General features: G+C 37.0%; 2 protein-coding genes and 1 long non-coding RNA gene across 5 annotated transcripts in view; all 3 read right to left on the minus strand.

Moving 5' to 3' along the window:
- LOC144289145 (uncharacterized) overlaps positions 1 to 20,194 on the minus strand; it is a 36,766-nt gene extending 16,572 nt beyond the window's left edge. Inside the window, exons 1-2 of one of the 3 annotated variants that reach the window (XR_013357178.1) lie at positions 20,118 to 20,194; positions 18,687 to 18,734 (exon numbers count right to left, since the gene is read on the minus strand). This is a non-coding gene — a long non-coding RNA (uncharacterized LOC144289145). The other 2 variants (XR_013357179.1, XR_013357180.1) reach the window with 2 other exon arrangements.
- On the minus strand, positions 106 to 1,065 carry LOC144288393 (olfactory receptor 2T29-like). Its single transcript, XM_077855902.1, has one exon. It carries the CDS (start codon positions 1,063 to 1,065, stop codon positions 106 to 108), a length of 960 nt encoding a protein of 319 aa, XP_077712028.1.
- On the minus strand, positions 16,211 to 17,323 carry LOC144289144 (olfactory receptor 2T29-like). Its single transcript, XM_077857412.1, has one exon. It carries the CDS (start codon positions 17,263 to 17,265, stop codon positions 16,303 to 16,305), a length of 963 nt encoding a protein of 320 aa, XP_077713538.1. The 5' UTR covers positions 17,266 to 17,323; the 3' UTR covers positions 16,211 to 16,302.
- Positions 20,195 to 23,729: the final 3,535 nt, after the last annotated feature.

The raw sequence follows: 23,729 nt of genomic DNA on the forward strand, positions 1-23,729 counted from the left end.
AGAAATTTATTTATGTACTAAGATATTCCCTAAAGAATCATTGGCATAAGATTCCTAAGTTCCAATGTGTAGAGAGAAGAAAAAACAGAATAAAATATTAATTTTCTATTTTATAATTTCTTGAAAGACAGGTCCTACATTCACCATTTTCTTTAAAGCTTCTGTGACATCTTTATTCCTCAGACTATAGATTAAAGGGTTTAGCAATGGAGTAAGTATGGTATAAAAGACAGACACCATTATGTCTTTTTCAGGGGTGTGGTAAAAACTGGGAAGCATATAGTTGTAGACTCCAGCCGCATAAAAGAGAATGACCACCGTCATATGGGAGGAACACGTGGCAAAGGATTTCTGGCTTTTTGCTGAGTTTATCCTGTGAATGGTGAAAAGGATGAAAGAATAAGAGCTTGAAATGACTGCTACAGGGACAAGAAGCATGAGGACACAGCACAGGTACATGACTGTCTCATAGAGGGAAGTATCTGAGCAAGAAAGCTTCACTATGGCAGGGACTTCACAGAAGAAATGATGGATCTCTCGAGTTCTGCAGAAGGGGAAGGTCATGGTGATGGACGTGAGCATGAATCCATCCACAGATCCCAGAAACCAGCAGCCAGATGCCAGTAGAAGACACAATCTATGGTTCATGAGGACAGGGTAATGAAGAGGATGGCAGATGGCTACATAGCGATCATAAGCCATGGTGGCTAGAAGAAAACATTCTGAACCTCCTAGTGTTACATAGAGAAACATTTGCATCCCACATTCTAGGGTTGAGATCTTATTCATACTCAAAACCTGGTTCATAAGCATTTTGGGTACAGTGATGGAAATGTACATTACATCCATGAGAGACAACTGGCTGATGAAAAAATACATGGGAGTGTGGAGGTGAGCATCAGAGTATATCAGAAATATCAGGAGAGAGTTTCCAGACAATACCAACAAGAAAACAATAAAAATGATCACACAGAGAAAAGTTGGGTGTTTTGACTGACTGAAAATTCCCACCAGGATGAAATCAGATTGTCCACCGTCATTGATCATCCAAGTTTTGTTGTCCATGAGGGTTCATCTAAGCCCAGTTCATCTAGACCTCAAGTTCACCAGTGAAAGCTTTGCAGGCAATGGATCACTCATGGAATACAAATACCTGAAATGATTTAAGAAATACTGAGAATTTTGTGTTTGTGCACACCTACTTGTGTAAAAAAGAGAAAGTCCTATGGGCCTATAGATTGAGGATTATTAATCAGAACTTATTGTGAATCTATCATAAAACTAAAAAATTACAACTGTGGGTCAGAATAATTGGTTATTAATATTGAAGTTGACACAATTCAGGTCATGACATTTCCTCATAACAGACAGTGTCATACATAAACATATATTGGGAATTTACAAAAGGTAAACTTTGTTGGGCTAGCGGGATCAAGGGGGATCAGGAGGCACCAACAAAATGGCAGTGGATCCTCTATCTTGTTATCCCTGCCTCAGAACTTTCCCACCACCAGCAGACTTCCCAAGGACATATTATCAGGGGAAGACAGGACCTATGCAGGAAATCTGAACCGTATCAGACCCCATATAAGGGCATAAGCAGTTATCGCCCCATACCAATTCCGCCAGTAACATGCCTTAATACCTATCACCCCATACAGACACACAACCCTTACCCCTCCCCCTTAAAAAAGCCCACTTGTACTCCCCTGCACGTGACTTCCTGGCCCTGAGACTTTCCCAGCTTCACTCCTTTGCAGGGCCTTGGAACCTTGCCCAAGAGCGCGTCCCATTAAAAGCCTGTTTCTTCCAACTTTTGCCTGGCCTCTTTTTTCATTTCACTACCAATCAGATTAAACCTGACAAACTTAAGCCAACAAGTCAAATCATTGAATTATTGAAAAATAGATAAACAATATAATTCTACAGTTTTCATTATACAAGTCTAAATTGATTTAACATCAATGCTTTGTTTACCAACAAGAATATTTTTAAAATTCTTAGAGGTTTATTCCAGGTAAGAAAGATTTTGAAACTAAATTATACATAATATCAAATATTAGAGATTCTTTTACCCAGAGAAGCAAGCTTTCCTGTGAAGTTTTTGTGGTTTTGTAGAGTGAGGAATGCACCCAACCAAGAAAAAGTCAGGTTTCTCACACATGAATGAACTTTTGGAGACCTATGGGACTTTAGGTGAGATGTTTAGAATCTCAGCCCAAATGCAACCATAGACCCAATCCCCCTGCTCTTTACTCACTGTTTCTCTGTCCACTCTGTGTAAAACCAAGATAAACAATTTTTTAGCTCAGCTGTAGTAAGGATTGAGGGAAAATAACAAAAGTGATTAGAACATTACTAGTTACTGATAAACATGTATACTTTAGTCTAAAGTGTTCATACCAATGTTTAGTTATTGGGTAGGATCTATGTAAAAATAGCTGTGACCATTATTGTCTTATGGTGCAAGATGCATTACTTCATATGGTTTAGCATCTATTCATATATTTATATATTCATATATTTAAAATTTAGACTTCACAATTTCTGTAGTCCCAAACAACTTGAATAACTGTGTATGTTTATTTTTATTTATGCTTATTCCATACAAATATATATATAATTAAATAAATACATAAGTGAATAGGTGATATACATTTATGTATATATAAATAAATATATCAGTTGTAATATATATGTATCTGTTGTAATATATGTAAGCATATATATTACATATATAGCAATTAATTTCTCATGGAAACTGATATGCTGAGAAGACTATAGACTATGCTCATACTTATAGACTATGTCAGTAGGTGTGTTTTAGTTTATTTTACTGTTTTTAAATGGTTCACTAAGATCAGCTTCCATCTGCTAATGAAAGTAGTATTTGATAAAAAGATAATTTTATTTTGCAGTGAGATCCACATTTGTTGGATATTTGTATTAAGTACTGAATATTTATATTAAGATGTCTAAATCGTTTGCAGTGTTACCTACTCCTTCAGCATTCTAGAGTATAGGATTATTGGCAAGGGCTTTTAAATTTTAGCATTAAAAAAAATAAGGGATGCCTGGGTAGTTCAGTCAGTTGAGCGTTTGACTCTTGATTTCAACTCAGGTCATGATTTCAGGATCATGAGATTGAACCCCACATGGGGCTCTGCACTTAGCATGAAATCTGCTTGAGATTCTTTCTGTCCCTCTCCCTACTCACACTCCTTCTTTCTTAAAATAAATAAATGAAATCTTTAAAAAATAAAACAGGACCATCTTTGTGACTCAGTTTGTTAAGCATATATCTTTGGCTCAGTTCATGATCTCAGGGTCATGGGATTGAACCTCACCCCGGGCTCCCTGCTCAGTGGGGAATCTGCTTCTCCCTCTCCCTCTCCCCATGGCTTGTGCTTTCTCTTTTTGCTCACTGTTTCTCTCTCAAATAAATACATAAAATATTTTTTAAAATAAAATAAAAATATTTAATGTCAGAAAATTAAAAAGTTACAAAGATCATAATGTCTGTAAGAGAAAATATAGAAGAAATTTTTATTGTTTGTCTTAATAAAGGCCATATGTATTCTGTGTGTATTGCTTTTTGTAGTACTTTGTAGCTGTTTTAAAATTATACTTTAAAAAAATAAATAAAATAAATACAATTATACTTTAAATGAGATTTATATATATTTTTCTTAATAGAATGACTACCTCCTCCTTACAAGTAGCCAAGTTTAATTCTTCTTTATATTTTTCAACATGTAACTTAGGCATAACCACTGAAAAGCAAGATAGAGAATAAAAAATGGATTGGAGTTACAAACATCCCAGTGTTGCCTCATTTTCTTCTCAGCATATCAGTTTAAATGAGAAATTAATTGCTATGTGCATTAAAGTGATTATATTTGGGAAAACAAAACAAAGTCTTATCTGGTAAATAATAGAGACATGTAAATTCAAAGTTTTTCTTCTGTTATTTAGATTTTAAGAGATTAATTTCAATTAGTGAATCACACTAAAGATTCACAGTTTGCTGAATGAATAAATGAAAAGCAGGAGGGTGTCTGGGTTTGCTGGTAAAGTCATTGATGTACTTTAATAAGTGGCGGTGATTGTGATCAAGCCACACTGAACAGTCTACTCAGAGCATCTGACAGAGGAAGTGCAGTCTGTACCATCAAGGGAGCTTTCCTGATTATTGGTTCTTACTCCTTTGTATCCAAGTTGTTGAGTTTCATGAAAACAGTTTACTATTTAAGTTGGGGGATGACTAATTTATAATTTGAAGATTTATAATTTGAAGATTTATAATTTGAAGATATATAAATTGTTAAGGGAGTATCGTGTCTAAGAGTTACAAGCTGTAGATCCCACTACTGGTCTGAGACAAAGTCATCTTCAGCTTAGTTGTGTGATATTAGCTATATTCCCTAGGAGCCTGATTTAAAAAAAAAACTGTAAAAAGATGAAATAAGATAAACAAACAAATAAATAAACAAATAAATAAATAAATAAATAAATAAATAGATAAATAGATAAATAAAGTCATGCAATTATGCTGAGTGAAATAAGTCAATTGGAGAAGGACAAACATTATATGTTCTCATTCATTTGGGGAATATAAATAATAGTGAAAGGGAATAGAAGGGAAAGGAGAAGAAATGTGTGGGAAATATCAGAAAGGGAGACAGAACATAAAGCCTTCTAACTCTGGGAAATGAACTAGGGGTGGTGGAAGGGGAGGAGGGCGGGGGGTGGGCGTGAATGGGTGACGGGCACTGAGGGGGGCACTTGACGGGATGAGCACAGGGTGTTATTCTGTATGTTGGCAAATTGAACACCAATAAAAAACAAATTTATTATTAAAAAAATAAAAAAATAAATAAAAATAAAAAAATAAAAATAAAAATAAAAAAAACAATTTATAATTTGAGTTTTAGACAACATGTTATAAGTTTAAGCAGAAAAACATAAATATAGTCAAGGTATTTGTTTTAGTGTTCTAACTACCAGAATTAATTCTCTTCAAATTGAAACCAGTTATTCTTCTGCAAAATTTAACTTTCTGGGAAAAAAATAATCCAACAATATAGGAAAAATGTATTCTGTTTTCTTCTATCAATAATTGGAAATCTCAAACCCACTTTCTAGTGTAATAGAATGCAATTGAGTACACAAGTGTTTTAAATTTCAGAAGGAAATCTGCATCTATGTTCTCATTAAGAATAATAGAGAAAACAGAGAAAATATTGTCAAGAACTAATAGAAAGACTAGAACAGAACAAGTCAAGGACCATAGCCACTGTTTTTCTCCTGCAGTTCTGCCCACCTTTCAGGTTGAATCCATCATCAGAAGACACTACGCACCTCTTCTATATTGGTAAATGAAGTTACCAATACACTGGGTTAAGTGTATAAAGTGTATAAAGAAAAGTGGCAAAGTGACATCATCCTCAGTTTTACTCTGCTGCTTAGAGGAGTGGATAAAAGATTCTGTTGATAAATCCGCTTGGGACTTTGAAGAATCATGCAATTAATACATCTAAATATGCTAATAGATATTGCAGTGGCATTTTTTATGCCCTTAAAATTATTAAATGTAATGTGAATCAAAGTCTTTACCAATATTAACAATGGCTTCAGATTTCATCATTGCTAATAAATTTCTATCTGTGAAATATATTAGTCTACAAAATATAGACTACAAAATATATTTTCACATATTTGTATATATATATATCTTCACTAAACTTTTAGTCTTCAATAAAATTTGTAAAATTTTTCATTATTATCTTCATGAGTATAAAGTATGAAACTAGGTTCAATTTATGTAATAACAACACTAATCAGTACTGCAGTAGAGAATAAGTTGGAGTTTTTCACATCTCTTCTCAATATTTTTTTTAATAATAAATTTATTTTTTATTGGTGTTCAATTTGCCAACATACAGAATAACACCCAGTGCTCATCCCGTCAAGTGCCCCCCTCAGTGCCCGTCACCCATTCACCCCCACCCCCCGCCCTCCTCCCCTTCCACCACCCCTAGTTCGTTTCCCAGAGTTAGAAGTCTTCATGCTGTGTCTCCCTTTCTGATATTTCCTACCCATTTCTTCTCCCTTCCCTTCTATTCCTTTTCACTATTATTTATATTCTCCAAATGAATGAGAACATATAATGTTTGTCCTTCTCTGATTGACTCATTTCTTAATCTTTTTAAAAATATTTTTAAGTTTCTATTTAAATTCCAGTTAGTTAATCTACATTGCAATAGTAGTTTCAAGTCGACAATATAGTGATTCAATACTTCCATACAATACCTGGCGCTCATCATAGCAAATGCACCCCTTATTCACTTAATTCTCATCACCTATTTTACCCATCCCCACATTCACTTCCTCTTTGGTGACTATCAATTTGTTCTCTGTAGTTAAGTGTCTGTTTCTTTGTTTGCCTCTGTCTCTTTTTCCCCCCTTTGTTCATTTGCTTTGTTTCTTAGATTATCGATTATACCTTTTCTCCTATAGTTAACTGGCAAAATAAATTGCTTTAATGTTCAATTTAATTTTTCCAATTTTCCCTTTTTGTGCAAAAACACGCATAATATAAAATTTGCCATCTCAGCCATTTTTCAGTGTACAGTTCAATGGTATTAAGTGCATTCATATTGTGCAATCATCACCACCATCAATCTCCAAAACTTCTTTCAACTTGAAAAACAGAAATTCCATACCCATTAAACAACTCATTATTCCACCATGCCCTACACATCCGGGAAACCACCATTCTACTTTACTTCTTGATTTTGACTTCCTTAAGTACCTTATACAACTGGAACCATACTAGTCTGCATGATTTGTGTGACTGGCTTTTTACATTTTGCATAATGTCCTCAATGTTCATCCATGTTGTAACATATTTCAGTTGTTCATTTTTAAGACTAATATTCCATTGTATACATTATAGTTTTGCTTATAAGTCCATTCAATGGACACATATGTTTCATATATTTTTCAGTAACTGAATAATGCTATTATGAACATGGATGTACAAATACCTCTTTGAAAGCATACTGTCAAGGGGTAGTATAAGGGCAGGTGGGTGTGGGGGATGGGTTGACTGGGTAATGGGCACTGAGGGGGGGCATTGACGGGATGAGCACTGGGTGTTATATGTTGACAGATCGAACTCCAATATATATACATATATAATATAAAATTTATATATAAAGCATACTGTCAAAACTTTTGGACATTTATCCAGAATTAGAATTCAAATTTATATGACAAAGCTATGTTTAAATTTTTGATGATGTTTCATGTGTTTTCCTGAATGGTTATGCCAGTTTACATTCCTACCAATGATAAGCAAGAGTTCCAAATTCTCCACTTCCTCAACAACACTTGCTATTTTCTGTGGTGATTATTGAAGATATACTAATAAATTTAAGATGGTGTATCATTTTATTTTTATTTTATTTTATTTTATTTTATTTTATTTTATTTTATTTTTTTAAATGATTCCATTTGGTCAGAGGTGGGGCAAGATGGCTGAAGAGTAGGGTCCCCAATCACCTGTCCCCACCAAATTACCTAGATAACCTTAAAATCATCCTGAAAATCTACGAATTCAGCCTGAGATTTAAAGAGAGACCAGCTGGAATGCTACAGTGAGAAGAGTTCGCGCGTCTATCAAGGTAAGAAGACGGGGAAAAAGAAATAAAGATACAAAAGCCCTCCGAGAGGGAGGGGCCCCGCGAGGAGCCGGGCTGAGGCCGGGGCGAGTGTCCCCAGGACAGGAGAGCCCCGTCCCGGAGGAGCAGGAGCTGCACCGACCTTCCCGGGCGGAAAGGGGCTCGCGGGGAGGTGGAGCAGGACCCAGGAGGGCGGGGATGCCCTGGGGCTCCCGGGGACACTGACAGACACCTGCGCCCCGGGAGAGTGCGCCGAGCTCCCTAAGGGCTGCAGCGCGGGCGGCGGGACCCGGAGCAGCTCGGGGGGCTCGGGGGCGGCTCCGCGGAGGGGGCTGCGGGGCGGGAGCAGCTCGGGGAGCTCGGGGGCGGCTCCGCGGAGGGGGCTGCGGGGCGGGAGCAGCTCGGGGGGCTCGGGGGCGGCTCCACGGAGGGGGCTGCGGGGCGGGAGCAGCTCGGGGAGCTCGGGGGCGGCTCCGCGGAGGGGGCTGCGGGGCGGGAGCAGCTCGGGGAGCTCGGGGGCGGCTCCGCGGAGGGGGCTGCGGAGCGGGAGCAGCTCGGAGGACTCGGGGGCGGCTCCGAGGAGGGGGCTGCTGGGGCGGGAGCGCAAATCGAACAAACAGAGCAGGCCCGGGAGCACAGGGCGCCAGGACACAGCCCAGGATCCAGCCTCCCCCGGGACGGGCAGAGGCCGGGAGGGCCCAGGACCCCAAGGACGCTCCTTCCTGGAGCTGAGCAGATCAGAGGCCCAGCCCGGAGCCTCCAGGCCCTGCAGACAGAGAGCTCCTTAGTTACTGCGGGGGCTGACTCCAGGGCTCCAGAGCTGGCGCTGCCACTGGGGTTTGTTCCTCCTGTGGCCTCATGGGGTAAACAACCCCCACTGAGCCCTGCAACAGGCAGGGGGCAGAGCAGCTCCCCCAAGTGCTAACACCTGAAAATCAGCACAGCAGGCCCCTCCCCCAGAAGACCAGCTAGACGGACAGGGGAAAAACAAATTATTGACCAAGCAGCACTGGAAAGTTCCAGGGGGAACTCCAGAGATTTACAGTATACACCATCAGAGGATACTCCACCTCGTTTTTTCTTTTGTTTGTTTTTTGATTTGTTTGCTTCCCCGCCCTTTTTTCGTCTTTTTTTCTTTTCTTCTCTTTATTTTCTTTCTTTTTCATTTTTCTTTTTTCTTTTTTTCTTTTTATTTTCTTCTTTCTGTTCTCTCTTTTTCTCCTTTTCCCAATACAACGTGTTTTTGGCCACTCTGCACTCAGCAAAATGACTAAAAGGAAAACCTCACCTCAAAAGAAAAAAATCAGAAACACTCCTATCTCCCACAGAGTAACAAACTTTGGATTACAATTCAATGTCAGAAAGCCAATTTAGAAGCACTATTATACAGCTACTGTTGGTTCTAGAAAAAAACATAAAGGATTCAAAAGGCTTCATGACTGCAGAATTTAGATCTAATCAGGCAGAAATTAAAAATCAATTAAATGAGATGCAATCCAAAGTAGAGGTCCTAACGATGAGGGTTAACGAGGTAGAAGAAAGAGTGAGTGACATAAAAGACAAGTTGATGGCAAAGAGGGAAACTGAGGAAAAAGGAGAAAATTAAAAGATCATGAGAATAGATTAAAGGAAATAAGTGACAGCCTGAAGAAAAAAATCTACATTTAATTAGGGTTCCCGAGGGCACCAAAAGGGACAGAGATCCAGAGGATGTATATTTGAACAAATCATAGCTGAAAACTTTTCTAATCTGGGAAGGGAAACAGACATTCAGATCCAGGAAATAGAGAGATCCCCCCCCCCCAAAATCAATAAAAACCGTTCAACACCTCGACATTTAATAGTTAAGCTTGCAAATTCCAAAGATAAAGAGAAGATCCTTAAAGCAGCAGGAGACAAGAGATCCCCAACTTATACAGGGAGAAATATCAGATTAACACCAGACCTCTCCACAGAGACCTGGCAGGCGAGAAAGGGCTGGCAGGATATATTCAGGGTCCTAAATGAGAAAAACATGCAGCCAAGAATACTTTATCCAGCAAGGCTCTCATTCAGATTAGAAGGAGACATAAAGAGCTTCCAGGACAGGCAGGAAATGAAAGAATATGTGACCACCAAACCAGCTCTGCAAGAAATTTTAGGGGAGACACTTAAGATTCCTCTTAAAGAAGAAGTCCAATGGAACAATCCACAAAAATGGACTGAATAGATATCATGATGACACTAAACTCATATCTTTCAATAGTAGCTCTGAACATGAACGGGCTTAAAGACCCCGTCAAAAAGCGCAGAGTTTCAGACTGGATAAAAAGCAGGACCCATGTATTTGCTGTCTACAAACGACTCATTTTAGACATAAGGACAGCTACAGCCTGAAAATAAAAGGTTGGACAATCATTTACCATTCAAATGGTCCTCAAAAGAAAGCAGTAGACATCCTTATATCAAATAAACTAAAATTTACCCCAAAGACTGTAGTGAGAGATGAAGAGGGACACTATATCATATTTAAAGGATCTATCCAACAAGAGGACTTAACAATCCTCAATATATATGCCCCGAATGTGGGAGCTGCCAAATATATCAATCAATTAATAACCATAGTTAAGACATACTTAGATAATAATACACTTATACTTGGTGACTTCAATCTAACACTTTCTACAATCGACAGGTATTCTAAGCACAACATATCCAAAGAAACAAGAGCTTTAATTGAAACACTGGACCAGATGGATTTCACAGATATCTACAGAACTTTATGTCCAAACGTAACGGAAAATAAATTCTTCTCAAGAGCACATGGAACTTTCTCCAGAATATACCACATACTGGGTCACAAATCAGGTCTGAACCAATACCAAAAATGCGGATCATCCCCTGCATATTCTCAGACCATAATGCCTTGAAATTAGAACTAAATCACAACAAGAAGTTTGGAAGGACCTCAAACATGTGGAGGTTAAGGACCATCCTGCTAAAAGATGAAAGGGTCAAACAGGAAATTAAGGAAGAACTAAAAAGATTCATGAAAACTAATGAGAATGAAGATACAACCATTCAAAATCTTTGGGATGCAGCAAAAGCAGTCCTGAGGGGGAAATACATCGCAATACAAGCATCCATCCAAAACTGGAAAGAACTCAAATACAAAGGCTAACCTTACACGTAAAGGAGCTAGAGAAAAAACAGCAAATAGATCCTACACCCAGCAGAAGAAGAGAGTTAATTAAAGTTCGAGCAGAACTCAACGAAATCGAGACCAGAAGACCTGTGGAACAGAACAACAGAACCAGGAGTTGGTTCTTTGAAAGAATTAATAAGATAGATAAACCATTAGCCAGCCTTATTTAAAAGAAGAGAGAGGGGATCACTGGGTGGCTCAGTGGTTTGGTGCTTGCCTTTGGCCCAGGGTGCGATCCTGGAGTCCCGGGATTGAGTCCTGCGCCGGGCTCCCAGTTTGGAGCCTGCTTTTCCCTCCTCCTGTGTCTCTGCCTCTCTCTCTCTCTCTGTGTCTATCATAAATAAATGAGTAAATCTTTTTAAAAAAAGGAGAGAAGACTCAAATTAATAAAATCATGAATGAGAAAGTAGAGACCATGACCAACAACAAGGCAATACAAACGGTTTTAAAAACATATTATGAAGAGCTATACACCAATAAATTAGGCAATCTAGAAGAAATGGACGGATTTCTGGAAAGCCACAAACTACCAAAACTGGAACAGGAAGAAATAGATAACCTGAACAGGCCAATAACCAGGGAGGAAATTGAAGCAGTCATCAAAAATCTCCCAAGACACAAAAGTCCAGGGCCGGATGGCTTCCCAGGAGAATTCTATCAAACGTTTAAAGTAGAAACCATACCTATTCTACTAAAGCTGTTTGGAAAGATAGAAAGAGATGGAATATTCCAAATTTGTTCTATGAGGCCAGCATCACCTTAATTCCAAAACCAGACAAAGACCCCACCAAAAAGGAGAATTATAGACCAGTATCCCTGATGAACATGGATGCAAAAATTCTCAACAGGATACTAGGTAATAGGATCCAGCAGTACATTAAGAAGATTATTAACCTTGACCTAGTAGGATTTATTCCCGGGATGCAAGGCTGTTTCAACACTCGTAAAACAATCAATGTGATACACCATATCAGCAAGAAAAAAAACAAGAACCATATGATCCTCTCATTGGATGCAGAGAAAGCATTTGGCAAAATACAGCATCCATTCCTGATCAAAACTCTTGAGAGTGTAGGGATAGAGGGAACATTCCTCAACATCTTAAAAGCCATCTACAAAAAGCCCACAGCAAATATAATTCTCAATGGGGAAGCACTGGGAGACTTTCCCCTAAGATCAGGAACAAGAAAGGGATGTCCACTCTCACCACTGCTATTCAACATAGTATTGGAAGTCCTAGTCTCAACAATCAGACAACAAAATACATTAAAGGCATTCAAATTGGCAAAAAAGAAGTCAAACTCTCCCACTTCGCTGATGACATGATACTCTACATAGAAAACCCAAAAGCCTCCACCCCAAGATTGCTAGAACTCATACAGCAATTTGGCAGCGTGGCAGGATACAAAATCAATGCCCAGAAGTCAGTGGCATTTCTAGACACTAACAATGAGACTGAAGAAAGAGAAATTAAGGATTCAATCCCATTTACAATTGCACCCAAAAGGATAAGATACCTAGGAATAAACCAAACCAAAGAGGTAAAGGATCTATACCCTAAGAACTATAGAACACTTCTGAAAGAAATTGAGGAAGACACAAAGAGATGGAAAAATATTCCATGTTCATGGATGGAAGAATTAATATTGTGAAAATGTCGATGCTACCCAGGGCAACTTACACATATAATGCAATCCCTATCAAAATGCCATCGACCTTCCTGAGAGAGTTGGAACAAAGTAATTTAAGATTTGTGTGGAATCAGAGAAGACTCCGAATAGCCAGGGGAAGTTTATAAAAGAAAACCATAGCTTGGAGCGTCACAATGTCAGATGTCACATTGTACTCCAAAGCTGCGGTTATCAAGACAGTGTGGTACTGGCACAACAACAGACACATAGATCAATGGAACAGACTGGAGAACCCAGAAGTGGACTCTCAACTTCATGGTCAACTAATATTCGATAAAGGAGGAAAGACTATCCACTGGAAAAGGGACAGTAAATAAATAAATAAATGTCAATAAATGGTGCTGGGAAAATTGGACATCCACATGCAGAAGAATGAAACTAGACCACGCTCTTTCACCATACACAAAGATAAACTCAAAATGGATGAAAGATCTAAACGTGAGACGAGATTCCATCAAAATCCTAGAGGAGAACACAGGCAACACCCTTTTTGAACTTGGCCACAGTAACTTCTTGCAGGATACATCCACGAAGGCAAAAGAAACAAAAGCAAAAATGAACTTTTGGGACTTCATGAAGAAAGAAGCTTTTGCACAGCAAAGGATACAGTCAACAAAACTCAAAGACAGCCTACAGAATGGGAGAAGATATTTGCAAATGACATATCAGATAAAGGGCTAGTTTCCAAGATCTATAAAGAACTTCTTAAACTCAACAGCAAAGAAACAAACAATCCAATCATGAAATGGGCAAGAGACATGAACAGAAATCTCACAGAGGAAGACCTAGACATGGCCAACAAGCACATGAGGAAATGCTCTGCATCACTTGCCATCAGGGAAATACAAATCAAAACCACAATGAGATACCACCTCACACCATTGAGAATGGCGACAATTAACAAGGCAGGAAACCACAAATGTTGGAGAGGATGTGGAGAAAAGGGAACCCTCTTACACTGTTGGTGGGAATGTGAACTGGTGCAGCCACTCTGGAAAACTGTGTGGAGGTTCCTCGAAGAGTTAAAAATAGACCTGCCCTACGACCCAGGAATTGCACTGTTGGGGATTTACCCCAATGATTCAGATGCAATGAAATGCCGGGACACCTGCACCCCGATGTTTCTAGCAGCAATGTCCACAATAGCCAAACTTTGGAACAGCCTCGGTGTCCATCGAAAGATGAATGGATAAAGAAGTTGTGGTTTATGTATACAATGGAATATTCCTCAGCCATTAGAAACGACAAATACCCACCATTTGCTTCGACATGGATGGAACTGCAGGGTATTATGCTGAGTGAAATAAGTCAATCAGAGAAGTACAAACATTATATGGTCTCATTCATTTGGGGAATATAAATAATAGTGAAAGCGAATAGAAGGGAAGAGAGAAGAAATGGGTAGGAAATATCAGAAAGGGAGACACAACATGAAGACTTCTAACTCTGGGAAACGAACTAGGCGTGGTGGAAGGGGAGGAGGGCGGGGGTGGGGCGAATGGGTGATGGGCAATGAGGGGGGCACTTGATGGGATGAGCACTGGGTGTTATTCTGTATGTTGGTAAATTGAACACCAAGAAAAAAATTTATTATTAAAAAAAGAACATATTATGAGGAACTATATGGCAACAAATTAGGCATTCTAGAAGAAATGGTTGCCTTCCTGGAAACTAACAGTAAGAAATAGAAAACCTGAATAGAAAAAAAAAAAAGAAAACCTGAATAGACCCATAATCCGGAATAAATTGAATCAGTAATCAAAAATTTCCCAACAAACAAGAGTTCAGGGCCAGATTGCTTCCCAGCAAATTTCTACCAAACATTTAAAGACCTAATACCTATATTTCTGAAGTTATTTCAAAAGACAACTAGAAATTCAAGGAAAATTCCCAAATTTGTTTTATGAGGTCACCATTACTTTGATCCCCAAGACAGACAAAGACCACACCAAAAAGGAGAATTAAAAGCCAATATCCCTGATGAACACAGGTGTCAAAATTCTCACCAAGATACTAGCCAATAGGATACAACAGCATATTAAAAGGATTGTTCACCACAACAAGATGAGATTCATTTCTGGGATGCAAAAATGGTTCAACATTTGCAAATGAATCTATGTGATACATCACATTAGCAAAAGAAAGATCAGACACCCTATGATCCTCTCAACTGATGCAGAAAAAGCATTTAATAAAATATAGCATCCTTTTTGATTAAAGCTCTCCACAGTGTAGGGATAGAGGGAACATAAAATCCATCCATGAAAAACCCACAGTGAATATCATTCTCAATGAGGAAAAACTGAGAGGTTTTCCCATAAGGTCAGGAATTGGACAGAGATGTTCACTGTCACCACTGTTGTTCAACATAGTACTAGAAGTCCTAGCCTCGTTAAGGAAAGGCAAGAAATTAGTATCTAAAGTGAGGATAACAAGGAGGTTCCATTGGAATATGTACTGTTCCCATTTGGTCAACCATCTCCTCTGCTCATGTTGTGCCTCGTATAAGACATCTTGTCCCTGAGAAAATTCCTTCAACTCAGACTTCAGTACTTATCTGAGGGTAACATCTAGTCACCATTTAAAAATGAGCTCCAAGGTCTTCTTTCAGTCCTCTTGGCTTGAATGCACTCACATATCTCAGTATAATTGATGTGTTCATATGAGCTGTGGCCTTTCCAAATCAACATCAAAGCATATCATACTTTTTACCACTTATTGAAATATACAACTACAACTATTCAAATTTATTCAAAATAGCATCCAAATATTATTTATATTTTAACAGTCCTTAGCTAATATCTTTATTATAATATATCATAAAATATTTATTGAATAAATGAAGGATAGACTATTTGGTGCCCTATTTGTTTAGTAAATTACGTAGTTAAACCCAACTCAGATGTTACCTCATGCAAAGAACCTTCCCTAAGTCTTCATTCTGCTCTGCATTACCATTTTCCCCACAGTCCCCTATGCAATTCTGGATTCTAAATTTACCACATGGTGATGACTATTACCTTCCACTATATGTCTTTAGGAATGGATCATGTAGAACAAGATAGGCTCCAATAAATATGATTTAATAATTGGATCACCTTAGGGATGGAAAGCCAAAGTGTGTGTTTTTTAGGATAGTGTTACTTACACAACCACCAAACAGATAATTCAAAATTTGTAAAAGTTGGGGGAGAAAGATATTTTGACTCTTTATTTGAAGTTAATGTCAGATTTATATAAATGTAGTAGAAATAAGAAAGTACAAAGAACACCTATATACTCTCTGTCTACTGTTAACATTTTGCTCATTTGCTTCATAATTTCTGTCAATCTTTATTTCTCTCTCAAATTGATTCATAATTCCATAAATCTCTCTGTTTCTCTCTTTATATCTTATCAAAGATAACTTTAAAAAATAAGAACAATTTAATACCACCTCATAACCTTTACCACTCCATATTCTCATAATGTATTTTCTATAAGTATGTATATTCTCCTACAGAATATGTAATAATCAATGTCAGTAAGTGTAATGTCAGGACAATATGATAGTAAAATTCATTTTAAATGGGCAAATGGTATCTAATCAAAGAGCTTTGTAGTACACAGAAGCAATTCCTAAAAGAGGTATGCAAATTATATGAGGCATTATGAGATGAAAGTTTAAGAAATATCACTGGCAAAAGATTCTGGAGTTATAATGTTTGGAAAAAAAGAATGAAATAATTAATATAAAAAGTTTCTATTTTATAGTTTCTTGAAAAACAGGTCCCACATTCAACATTTTCTTCAGTGCTCCCATGACATTCTTATTCCTGAGACTGTAGATTAAAGGATTTAATCCAGGAGTGAGGATGGTATAAAAGACAGATACAATCATGTCCTTCTCAGAGGTGTGATAGGAGGTGGGGAGCATGTAGGTATAGACAGCAGCCCCATAGAAGAGAATGACCACAGTCATATGGGAAGAACAAGTGGCAAAGGCCTTCTTCTGACCCTCTGCTAAATTCATCCTGTGGATGGTGAGGAGGATGAAATAATAGGAGCTTGAAATGACTGTCACAGGGATGAGGAGCATGAGGACACAGCACAGGTACATGACTGTCTCATAAAGGGAGGTATCTGAGCAGGAGAGCTTCATTACAGCAGGGACTTCACAGAAGAAATGATGGATCTCCCGGGATCTGCAGAAAGGGAACGTCATAGTGATGGGCGTGAGCATAAATCCATCCACAGATCCCAGAAACCAGCAGCCAGATGCCAGTAGAAGACACAATCTGTGGTTCATGAGGACAGGGTAATGAAGAGGATGGCAGATGGCCATATAGCGATCATAGGCCATGGTGGCTAGAAGAAAACATTCTGAACCCGCTAGTGTCACATAGAGAAACATTTGCATTCCACACTCAGGGGCTGATATATTACTTATACCCATGATCTGGTCTATGAGCATCTTGGGCACAGTGATAGAAATGTACATTACATCCATGAGAGACAACTGGCTGATGAAAAAGTACATAGGAGTGTGGAGGTGAGCATCAAAATGTATCAGAAGAATCAGGACAGCATTCCCAGTTAAAGCCATCAAGAAAACTACAAAAATGACCACACACAGGAGAGCTGGGTGATTTGATTGACTGAAGATTCCCACCAGGATGAAATCAGACTCTCCAGTGTAATTGGCCATCCAGTTCATGTTTTTCATAAGGTTTCACTTATACCACTGAGAAGAGCTTTGGGATTAATGGTCAGTCATGGAATTCTTCCATCTGAAACAAATAAATATATATTTACTGAGACTGTGTATGTGAGTATGTGTTTGTTTATCCCAAACTCATTGTGCTAATCAGAGAAAGTTTCATGGAGTGTAGACATGGGGATGATTAATTACCTAATGTTTAGAATTTAGTAGGAAATGAAGAATTAAGTACTTTGAGTAAATATATTTGGTAACTCAGGCTGCAGATCAGGTGATATGATATTGGCATTTATCAACATATATTGGGAATTTGCAAAGATGATAACTTAAACACAAAAAGTGAATTATTGAAAGAAAAGATAAATAAAACTCCATGTTTAGGGATTTTGTCATACAAATCTAATTTCTCTCTCTGCTTTTAGAACCCAAATGGAATCCTACAAAATTATAGAATGTATATTTTATGTAAGAGGGATTTAAAAAGTAACAAACACAATTTGCAGAAAGTCTATACCATTTTTTTTTAAATTCCTCCCATTCCCATAGAATAGGACTACCCAGTGAGGCTAAACTGTGTGGAGTGAGCCATACATTCCACAGGATATGTCAGAGTTCTCACACATGACTGACCCTTTAGAAACCTGAGTGGCATGGGGTAGGGATCTCAGAATCTCAGCTAACCACAGTTATAGATCTAGATTTTCCTCTACCCACTATTCCACTGTCCACTATACATAAAAACAAGATAAAATAATAATTTTGACAACAGGTGTGGTTATGATTAAGTAATATAAAATAATGAAAGTGCTTTGAACATTACCAGTTAGAGAAGAATAAACACATAGTGTTAGTTTAAAGAGTTAATACTTACAGTATTATTTTTTGTAGAATCTATGTAAGAGATGGCTATCACTATTGTCTTACTATGTGAGATACCTCAGTTTTCCAGTTTCAGTATCTATCTATATATTTAAGCATTTGAATTTGATAATCTCTGAAGGTCTGAACACTTGTAAATACAGATTTATGTGTGTATATATTCTAATTTTACACGAATAAACATATATAATAAATAAAATATATAATTAATAAATAAAATATTGATAAATATGTGATGCATGCATAAATAAGTAGAAACATAAATATAAATATTTATTATTTTAACTCTGGTTCAGATCTCTCTGGAGAATCTCATCTTGTTTCTATCCAGTACATACCTCTCCAAGTTGCAATTACTCTTGTAATAATAAGTGTGAAGTGTGAAGGAGAAACCTGGAATTAGATGGTCACTGCTATTCAGCAGACAAGGTTTTCATTATTTGCCCAAATATCATCTGCTTTATGCACATAGAAATTAATTTTTCATGGAAACTAAAATGTATAAAGAAAAATTACACATCACTGAGATGTCCCTGACTGAAACTCACTGTTGAGTCCTCTATCTTGCTGCTGAGAGGCTGAGTTTCCATTAGACTCTGAAAATAAATAAAGTTAAATTAAATTGGTTACACTTAAAGAAGTAACAGTTACCTACTCTGGAACAAATGTATATAAATGTGATTTGAACTACAATTTAAAAACGGAGATTTAAACCTTTGTAACTTTCTAAAATTTCTGACATAGTAAATGTTACATTTAAAGAGCCCTTGAAAATAGGAAAAGAGGATTAGATCCCCTTTCTGGGAAAATCTTACAAGTCCTTACAATGCAAGAATATTTCAAGGAGAATTTTCAAGTTTCAAATGCATTTTATACTTTTGTGTTAATTCAAAGCCTAATTATAATACTTAACTTATTACAATCACATGTTCTGGGGTCCTGAAACTGTGGGCAACATTGCAAATGATTCTGAAGCCTTAAAAATATCTAATAAGTCTAGAACACAATGCAACAATTAATAATCTTTCTATTAAATCCTACCGTTATTGGCAGATGAAAGCTCAGCTCTGTGTATCTTTTAAGAACAGTCCATTGGAGTGAAAAAAGCACCCACTGACCTAGTCTATATTTGTGATCAGAGCAAAGCAAGGACCAGCATGGTGAGTAAGATATTATGACCTTGAAGTTCTTTGCTGAGAGGATGCAGGGAGATGAGGGTGCTTGAGAGGGCTCCGCAAATCACTGATGCATTTTGATGAATAAGGATGACTATGATCAAACCACACTGAATAGCCTGACCAAGACACCTGACAGACAAGAGGATGCTGTCAGTACCATATGGGGAGACATACAGCCTCCATGTTTATTCTTGCCTTTCTCTATCCAATTGCATGAGATGAATGCAAACAGCTTTGTGCATGTTTAACTTGGAAAATCATTAACAGTGATGACAGAATAATATTGAATCTGTATTTGAAGCATTAAAGCAAACGTTGAATGCTGCATCACAGAGAGTATGATGTATTTTTTCCTTTTACAGATTAAAGAAATTCAAGTTCTTATGGTAATTGCTAATATAACAAACTAACCTGAGGATGAGCTCTACCTCAGCAGGAGTGGGACCAACATTCTCTAACTCTGCCTTATATTGGGGTATTGTCCTCTCTCAATAGTTTACAATTTGGATTTTAGGTCACAGATTGTAAGTTTAAACAAAGAAACATAAGTATGATTAAGATATTTGTTTCAGTGTTCTACCTACCCTAAATAATCTTCCTCAAGTTAAATATAGTCCCTTGTCTTATGCAAAATCACAGCCTTACAAATACACATTATTCAATTGTATAGAAATAATATTCATTATATTATTTCTTTTTTTTTCATTATATTATTTCATCAGTAATTGGCAATTGAGATTCCATTTTCAAATATGTTAGAGTAAGTGTGCATTATATAAATAATTTCAAAAGGAATAGTACATTTCTTTTCTCAATAAAAGTAGATGACCACCACCACTGCTTTCTTCCAGCTGAACAAGAAGTATCCTGTGCCAGCCCCAGCGGCTATGGCAATGCAGAGGTACCCATTGTAGGTCATAAAGATGAGTGTGAGGAAGTAGCTGATGACCACCTGGATGATATGCAGCACCATCTCCAAGAGGTGAGGAAAGATCAGCATCTGTTGCCCAACAGTTTTGTGTGTCTCCATGAGGAAGGTTCCATTTGGTGCTGGGACGGGCATGGAATTATAGTGGATGCTGACTTGTGACTTGAACAGGCTCTCTTGGACTATCTTGAGTCCTTCATAGAACATTGCTAGAAGAGAAACTGTCTTGATGCAATTACTGTAAAGCTGAGTAAAGGGCTGCCTACTAGTACCATCCACAGAATTACAGAATCTAGGGGTTGTCCCTGTTGGAGGAACACTCAGCCCCTTGTTGCCAACAAATAGAGAACCCTCTGTGTCCACCAGAGAATTAGAAGTTTCAGTTTCTTCACTACTTCTATGGTATGGCTGTCTGAAATTCTGTTTCAGACTGTGAGGCTTTGGGCTTGGGCTCTAGCCACAAGGGGTTTCTTTTAAGGAGCTGCAAGGGGAGGGGATAGGGGTTACATGTTCATGTCATTTAATTTTGATCCTGCTCTCTACAGCTGCTTCTTTCTGAAGATACATCTAAAGATACAAAGTCTGCATTTGATATAATGCCTTAATCACTGAGTCTACAATTAATGTTGACCGTTTTAGATTGTAAGCTCCTGGAGAGCAGTATCGCTGTAGTAGAAATGTTTTAACAGTGTCATATGTAAAAGAACAAAATAAATATCTTCATTTTGTGATTCTAAAAAAAAAGTAGATGATAGGCAAAATAATTGCAGAAATACTGTCAAGAACTAATAACATGGTCAGAAGCAGAACAAGTCAAGAACAATAGTTACCCTTTTGTTCCTCCAATTTCATCTACTTGTCTGGTTGAATCCACCATCAGATGATATGGTAAGGTTCATCAGATGGACAAATGAACTGTGGCCATGTAAAGTTTATAAGAGAGGCAGAAAAATGACATCATTTCCTAGTTTTAATATGCCTCTTAGAGGCAAGGATAAGGTATGTCTGTTGATAAATCCCCTTGAGACTTTAAGAAGCATGCAGCTAAAACAGCTAAAAAAGCTAATCAATATTTTAGTTTCACTATTCTGGTTTTCTTCTCATGCCTTTAAAGGAAATATCCTTTTATTATTAAATGTAGTATGCATTAAAATCTTAACCAATATTTAAAATAATCTCAAATCTCTCCATTGTTATTTTCTGTGAAATATGTTAATTTTTGTAGTCTTCCCATTTTACAAAATGCATTTTTATATGTTATATGTGTATGTATGTTGTATATATATATACACATATATATACATATATATATATTCTTTTTATCTACCAAAATTGGTGAAATATTCTTTTATTTTTTCATCTTTCAGATATGGAATCTGAAGTTACCATTGTGGAGATTAAAATTGAGATTGTTTTCCTTCATACCTTTTTCCCCATCACTCTCCATGAGTGTTTTTTTTTTTAAGATTTTATTTATTTATTCATGACAGACACACAGAGAAGGAGAAAGAGAGGCAGAGACACAGGCAGAGGGAGAAGCAGGCTCCATGCAAGGAGCCCGATGTGGGATTGGTCCCGGGTCTCCAGGATCGGCCCTGGGCTGAAGGTGGTGCTAAACCACCGAGCTACCCGGGCTGCCCTTCATGAGTGTTTTGATTGTACTTTCTTCTATCATTAACTTGCAACTGGTACTACTTTAATGTGCATTTAATTTTTCCATTTTCTTTTATGTTGATTATATATATATATATACATGTATAATCATATATATATATCATAAGCAAAATCATACAGAATTTGTATTTTTATGACTAGCTCATTTCACTTACCATTATGTTGTCCAAGTTCATCCATGCTTCATCATATTACAGGAATTCCTGCATTTTGAAGCTAATATTCCATTGTATGCATACACAACATTCTGCTTATCCATTTGTCTATAGAAGGACACTTGTATGCATGTTTTAGCTATTATATATAATGCTGCTATACATGTAAGTACATGTAAGTATGCAAATATATCTTCAAGAATCTGCTTTCAATATTTTATGGGATTTAGCTAAAAGTGGAATGTAGTATCATATTGTAATTCCCTGTTTAATTTTTGGGGAATGCTTTTCCACAACAACTGTACCATTTTGCATTTCCATCAATGGTGCACAGGGTTCCAATTTCTCCACATCCTCATCAACACCTGTTATTTTTGTGTCATTGATAGTAGCTATCCTAATGTATTTGGGGTTATGGTTCTAATTTAATTTTAGTGTGTTTTTCCCAATGACCATGAGGTTGAGCATCTTTTAAGGTGCTCTTGTCCTTTTACATATCTTTGGGAAATATTCATGCAAGTCCTTGCTTATTTTTAAAAATCATGTTGTTTGTTTCTGTTTTGTATTTTAACATTCACATGTAAATTCTGGACATTAGTCTCTTAATCAGGTATGTGACTTGAGAATGTTTTATCCAATTCTGTGGGTTGTCATTTACTCTGTTATTCACTATTAATGCACATATTTTTAATCCAATTTTTCTAGTTTTCTTTTGTTGTCTGTGTCTATGGTGTTATTTTCAAGAAACATGATCAAATCCAAAGTCTTTTTACCTATGTTTTTATCTATTTTTTCTTAATTTTGCATTATTTATGACATATGATATTACCTAAGGTTCCAACCTCATTATTTTCCTTGTGGATGGCCAGGTCAGTTTTCCCAACAACATTTGTTGAAAATATTTTCTTTTCCCCATTTAATGATCTTTGATTCCTTGAAAAATAATTTTACTAAATATATAAGAGTTTATTTCTAGGCTTTCCAATCCATTCTATTGGCTTATGTACCTGATTTTATGTCAGTATCAAACTGTTATTTATTGAAGTAGCTATGTAGTAAGTTTGAAATCAGGAAGTGTGGGTTTTCCTGATTTGTTCCTTTTTGATATTGTTTAGTCTATGTGGGATCACTTGAGATTTCATGAGAATTTTAGAGTGGGCCTCCTATTTCTAAAAAATGCATTAACATTTTGATAGAGATAGCATTGAATTTGCAGATTACTTTGGTTGGTATCACCATCTTAAGAATAAGTCTAGCAATCCATGAAAAGGATGTTTTATTTCACTATGTCTTTCTTAATTTCTTTCAGAAATTTTTGTAATTTCTTAATTACAAAAATAAAATAAAATTGTAATTTTTATTGTGTAATCAATGTTTTCATTGATTATGTTAAAGACCACGTATTTTATTCTATTTTTAGTTTCAAATTTTAAACTTAAATTCTAGTTAGTTAATATACATGGCAAAATTGATTTCAAGAGTAGAATTCAGTGATTAATCATTTACATACAACACACAGCGCTCGTCATAACAAATGCCCTCTAATAACCACCATCCATCTAGCCCATTCCCCACCAGCCTCCATAAAACAGCCTTTAGATTGTTTCCTATCTTTAAGTGTCCCTTAAGGTTTGTTGCCCTCTGTCCTATTTTTCC

This window comes from Canis aureus, chromosome 18, assembly GCF_053574225.1.
Source record: "Canis aureus isolate CA01 chromosome 18, VMU_Caureus_v.1.0, whole genome shotgun sequence".
NCBI lineage: Eukaryota > Metazoa > Chordata > Mammalia > Carnivora > Canidae > Canis > Canis aureus.

Bases quoted from the DNA above. Each gene is read 5' to 3' on its own strand.
- LOC144289144 (XM_077857412.1), bottom strand. From the start codon at position 17,265: ATGAAAAACATGAACTGGATGGCCAATTACACTGGAGAGTCTGATTTC.
- LOC144288393 (XM_077855902.1), bottom strand. From the start codon at position 1,065: ATGGACAACAAAACTTGGATGATCAATGACGGTGGACAATCTGATTTC.